At 28.0% G+C, this 6,512-nt stretch overlaps 1 protein-coding gene across 1 annotated transcript; it reads right to left on the reverse strand.

Moving 5' to 3' along the window:
- Positions 1–228: 228 nt before the first annotated feature.
- LOC127068288 (estradiol 17-beta-dehydrogenase 11-like) lies at positions 229–5,217 on the reverse strand. Its single transcript, XM_051004239.1, has 8 exons — positions 4,793–5,217; positions 3,700–3,974; positions 2,961–3,085; positions 2,287–2,397; positions 1,332–1,493; positions 1,148–1,230; positions 959–1,075; positions 229–815 (listed from the first exon to the last, which is right to left on the reverse strand). The coding sequence occupies exons 2-8, from the start codon at positions 3,908–3,910 to the stop codon at positions 716–718; spliced, it is 909 nt and encodes a 302-aa protein (XP_050860196.1). The 5' UTR covers positions 3,911–3,974; positions 4,793–5,217; the 3' UTR covers positions 229–715.
- Between the last annotated feature and the right edge of the window lie 1,295 nt (positions 5,218–6,512).

Consider the following 6,512-nt stretch of genomic DNA (forward strand, 5'->3'; position numbering starts at 1 on the left):
GTACATATATGATGATCAATGCAGTAATGTTCATATCAAAAGAAGAAAAATTCATAAATCGAAGCACTTAATAAGTTTTATTACCAAACGAAATATTCAGATGTGATCGGAATATTTAACAATAACCACTTTTACGATATTACTTATTTTTATATGAATCTCTCTTTGATAGTACAAATGAAACTGTAGTCTGAAAGAATGAAATAAGGGAAGATATTCCTACTGGAGTAAATGAAAATAGTTTTATTGGAGAATAACAAACGCTGCTAAGTGAACTGATACAATGTTAAAATCGTGGAGTCATCTCATATCACTCATTTTATGTGGTAATAAAAATTATGAGCCTGAGAATTAGAAAAGTGTGTCAACTATTGATAAGATAGTAATCAGTCCTTTCTCGGAGACATATCAAATTCAATTTGTACTGAACGTTAATTTAACTTCTTAATCTGCAAAACATATATATCTATAAAATAAAAATAAAAATTGACAATCATGTAAAATTAATATTATAATATAAACTTTTGTTCTTTCCGATATTTTTCGTACAACAGAAATATAAATTTCGTATAATATCTATGTAAAGTGAAAGCATATAAAAGCATGTTTATAATTATACTCGTTGTCCATTACGATATTTTATATATATATATATATATATATATATATATATATATATATACACTTTACTTTCTGTAAATATACATTTAATTCATTATTGATTTTCTCTTAGATTTTTTATTAACTCAAATTCAGTTGTATCAATCCCCAATTTCAAAAGTATTCCCTTAGAAAAGAAATTCCGTGGCAACATCCTGAAATTTTATTAAATAATGTTATTAAATATTGTTATTAAATATTAATGTTATTAAATAGTGTCATTAAATATTAAAAAATAATAATAAAAGAAAAGAATTATGAATGTGCAGATAATATTTATCGAAGATATCTATTATACCATATTAAAAGTAGTAGAAGGTGAATGTAACTTGGCAACAAAACGAACTCTTTGTTACATCGAATAGAAGTTATAGTTCTCTCTGCAACTTCTTGCGGACTCAGAGTCGGCAAAATCCTGAAACGAATATTTATTATCATCATACATATATCTTCAGAAACTAAATCTACAGATACTAAATATACATACCCACAATATTTATCCGCAGACATACCCGTACTGTGGATGAAAGTTGGACACACTACAGTGGTGTTAATGTTATATCTATGTAACTAAATAAAACATTTAAAAAAACAATTAGAAACAAAAATATAGTGTATCAATTGCTACTTCTAATTACAATTGAAGATATTAAATAAAGTAAAATGCATACGTTTAATTCCTTCTGTAATGCTTCACTGAAACCAACAATTGCATACTTAGACGTAGAATAATCTACGATTGTCGGTAACGCAACGAGACCGGCTACACTCGCTATGTTCACAATATGGCCTTTATTGCTCTCCATCATCGCCGGAAGGAATGCTTTCACTGTCTAAAATGATTCTTTTATTACAGGAATATACGAATTCGGTAGGAATGTATATCGTCGTAATAAATTTTCGTATTGCATTATTATCACTTGCCACGGCCCGATTACATATATATAAAAAACTGATTATCCTATAATGTTGTACTTGATTGATATAGCTAATCAAAATTAGATTCTCGTAGATTCTCGGGTAACTAGATTCAGCAAATCAATAAGTCGATGCATTAAGTGATCTAAGTTTACATTAGTACAGTTATTATATAGAGCGATTACATTCAAGTGATTTCATTGAGAAACATTTGAATATTCAAAATACCTGAATTTACATTTTCTGAATCGTTAAAAATGAGAGAATATAGTTGAAATAGATTCACTCAAAAAACATGTCGAACGATATATAAAACTTACTTTAATCAGCTGTACAGACGATTTAAATACAACACTACGCGTACGTACTCTCGCATATATAAATATATAAAGTATAAATATAAATTTTTACAAAAAGTCGGACGTATAGTTCTCATAATTCTTTCAAAATGTTCAAAGGACTTGAAAGAAGAACAATAAGAAAATATCAATTTAGAAGAAAAAACAGAACAGGTCATTTTGCAATCAAAAGAAGAAAGAAATCATTACAGTGTCCCATGCACTACATTCATAGATCACTTTATTTATTCGAAACTGTAATCCGACATGGCACACGATTTGCATTTTTATTAATACGCAACATAATCAAAGAGTAATATTAAATTCGTTTGATTTGAATGTAAAACAGATATGTTATAGTTTTACTTACCCACATTTGACTCATGACATTTACTTCCATTAGATGACTAAGAAGATCATCCGGAGTTTCCCAGAAAATTCCAATATTTACCACTCCAGCATTATTAATTAAGATAGTTACCTACACATTAGCAAAGGACATGAAAATAAATATTCTATTATGGATATATGACAGCGTAGAGTTAAATAACTATTATCCGACTAGCTATAAGCCAAACAAGGCTGTGCGATATTTCATCACAAAACATTATGACTGACGAGATTGGTATTAAGTAGCAGTAATTGAAAAAATAAGAAAATATTGCAAAATTTTGAGAGTAACTAATGATAGCGCGATAAAATATAAGAATAGTAATCTGAATAATCATATGCCCGAAATATTTGAATAATTTTAATAAAGAAATCATACCTATATGGGAGATTCGTATTTATTCGCACAAATAAAACTAAAAGTCATCGAAATGTAGGTGAAAGTAACCAATTCTTTAGTTATGATGAACGCTATTACAACGGTACGAAGAAATTTCTCCGACATTAGAAAGTAGTTATTATCTCTTTCTAAGCAATTTTCTCGTTAGATTCGACAATGCTTACACTTCAAAACCTATCGATAAATCTCAAGAAAAAAATAAGCTGCATCATACTAGAGAAAAACATCTAACGACGTTTCGAATGTCATCTCACCTGACCAATTTCCTCTCGAACTAGTTGAGCCATTTTATAAATACTCTCACGATTACGAATATCGCAAATATATCCGTAACAAATACCACCTGCAGCTCTTATTAACTTCATCGTTTCGTCTATACCTGAAAAATAATAAAAAGAAATCAAACATTTACGGATTAAAGATAACCCTTGTATGCTTACTCTAATCACTTATTACTTTCAAACTTCCACGTTTCCAGTTTAATTATCGCTATTGCTCTTAATTATTCGACTCGGCGGAACTAATGAATAAATTTTGTTCATTTGTCGTTTGATAAATGATATTAAATATATCTAGGCCTTTTTATTTGATATGTTATCATTGATAAGTGAAAACATTATTAGGAAGAAATTAGAAGTAACTGCGCTAATAATAGAAGTAAGATGAAAATTTGATTTCTTCACTCTCACTGAATCTTCTACGAAAATACTTATGAAAAGAAAACATTTTCGTGTCAACATTTATATGACTATATCTTATTCGTACATTCGTATATTCGTAGTTATGATAATATGGTCTCAAAGTCTCATGATTTATTACTGTTCACACAAACGAAACTAATATATCATAAAATAAATACAAATACAAACAGATTTTATATATGAATTTATCGTAATTTTTTGTATCGTAATTTACCATGGATTTTTCTTTAATATATAATTTTGAATGACTAAAAAACTTTTTAAATAATGTAAAATAACAAAATCAGCTGACCTTTTTGATCGATATCCCAAATAACAATAATGGCATTATGCTTCACTAAATTAAGAGCTAATGCTCTTCCAAGACCTCCGGCACCACCAGTAACGAGAGCTATTTCGCCAGAAATGTTCTTCATTTGATATTTCATCGGAATGAATAATTTCACAATACTTTCGGCAATTCCAATAATCCCGAACATAATAAATTTGAACACGTTCCACATGTTTATATAAATTTTCACTGTTATTTTAGTTCGCCTTACGGTGCGATGATTGTTACAAAATATCCTGTATTTAAAAAATTTTATTCGTGAAATCAATTATAAAACATAACTTATTTTTAATTTTTTATGTTATGTTCTTTTCATCTCCTCTACGTTAGTACTACTATTGTTATTATCATAATTATTATTCTTAATATATTGTTACTAATATTACTGTTACTATTATTATTGCTATTATCATCATTAATATTATTATGTTGCTACTACTAGTACAGTTATTATTATATTACTAATACAACAACATATTGTACAACTGCTATTATTATTATTGTCACTGCTTTTATTATTATTATTCATTAATTCTTTTTATAATTAATATTCTTATCTCTATCATTGACATACGATTATACTTTGAATAAGTTTATGGTCTCATGTCCTCTTTTCCACGAACGTTTCCTACATCCACTTTAACAAATTCATGGGAGATACATTTTTATTTTTGACTTAAGAATATATCCTCTATTTAAAATTTACGGGATATCTAAAAATTTTCTTATCGAATATCATATACCGACTCCTAAAGAAAGTATACATAATTTATTTATCGTATTCGGAAACGAACTCATTGAATTATGCTTAATTTTGAACCTAACACGGTTCAGTAGTTTTCAGGAGTAGCTGTCTTTTATTAGTTAGTCATAGATTGGTTAATTAAATGAATAATAGATCATTAAAACAAGATTCACTTCGAAGAAGCAGCTCGCGTGTAATTAAAAAGTCATCTAATTTTTCTACATTTCGTACTCCTTACGAATTTCTCTACTAAATAAAATTAATATCAATGTATGGAAAGAGAAATATTCAAAGTATCATATAACTTACGTGAAGAGTTCAACAGTCAACAGATCCTCTTCCAGGATAAAAGAAATAAAAGAAAAAATATAAATAAACAACGGCACTATATCCGAGTGATCAATAATTCCTCATTTTGAAAAGGAGCTATTCTTCTTCCCACAGTTGACAACGAACTAAGTGCTGACTGAGCCGTGCTCATATGGCACAATGTCTTCCGAAGCGTGGTGGGGCATTAGGCAGTGAAAAATTCTAGGGAAATTAATTTTCATAATTTACGATGATTATATTTTTGATCCATTAATTTTTAATTTTTTGTGCACAACTTTGATGTCCACAAAATAGAATGGAACTGATACAAACAATCGACGTAATAAAGAGAAATAGAAGAAGAAAGATTCAAGTATAGCACAAGCTGAATGTTTTTATTTTCTATTTGCCAATGAAATAAATAAAAGCAGTAAGAGAGACGGACAGAGAGAGAGAGAGAGAGAGAGAGACATATCTATACACGTACGAGTTTCAAGTTGTCATATATACGTACCTATATATATATATATATTATATATTTACAAATATATATTTATCTATCCGAAAGAAGAAACAAAAGGAGGAAAAATAAAAATATGTTGATAACGTTCGTAACCATAAACAAATTCGTTTCAGACAACGTTGATCAATATGAACGGTTCATACCAGGATAAAAGTATACAATGCAAAGTTTTAACAGGTTTATATCTAGACATATAACAATATTTGATTTTTTCTAATTTTTTATTATTATTTTTTGAGGTGAATGTTCTTAGGGGCAGTTAGTGCACGTTAGCCATGGAATTAAAACGAAAAGTGAAAAATGAGAAATTGTTGAATACAGTTAGTATGCTCGATTTCATAACTCGACGCTTATCTATGAATTGACGTTTGAAAAGAGGAAGGAGAATAATACCGGTTAACATTGCTCCTTATTCAGTTAAAGCTGTTCAATTATTAAAATGCTTTAAACATTTTTGTTTTATTCTTAATTATCATTCAAACTTTCGTTTTAATATCTACTATGGCATGACGGTTTATTTCGCAATATCTCAATATCGTGATTTTTAGAATTGTTTTACTCACCAAAAACTTTGACTGATTTAATTTTTTTTATATCGTTTCCGAGTTACGTAAGTATATAAAACTTACTTAGGAACCTGTTATTTCATTTGCTTAATGTGTGTACGTGTGTGTGTATGGGTAAAGGAATAGGAAACTTCGTCATTACTACACGTGCAAGAAGCTTGAGACTTGTCATAAGACAGATAATGTAGATAGTAATGTAGTGATATACATAATTAGCTGTAAAGTAAAGAATTAGGAAACATTAATGAAAATTGTAGTTACACGTGTTCATAAATAAAGAACGCAAAATAAACACAGGAAGTGTATCCAATTAAAGTGATTATTATTTGAGTAGAAAAAGATTTATCTGAAGAAATTCTGCAAGTTGTCTCTTTTTTTATTTTATTTCTTCTTTATATCTATATAACTATTTATTGTAAAGTAATCTTATAAAAACGAATATATCGAGTTATCAGTGATTCTTATATCAAAATTTGTAGATATATATATATACACATATATAAATATCTTTGATAGTTTAATACAATACAAGAAAGTGATTAAATTAATTAGAAAAAGTATATGATTTTTTAATAATTTGTTTCGAAACAAAAAATAAATAATAAATCAGTTTCATACGATGTTTATCAAG

This window comes from Vespula vulgaris, chromosome 13, assembly GCF_905475345.1.
Source record: "Vespula vulgaris chromosome 13, iyVesVulg1.1, whole genome shotgun sequence".
Lineage (NCBI taxonomy): Eukaryota > Metazoa > Arthropoda > Insecta > Hymenoptera > Vespidae > Vespula > Vespula vulgaris.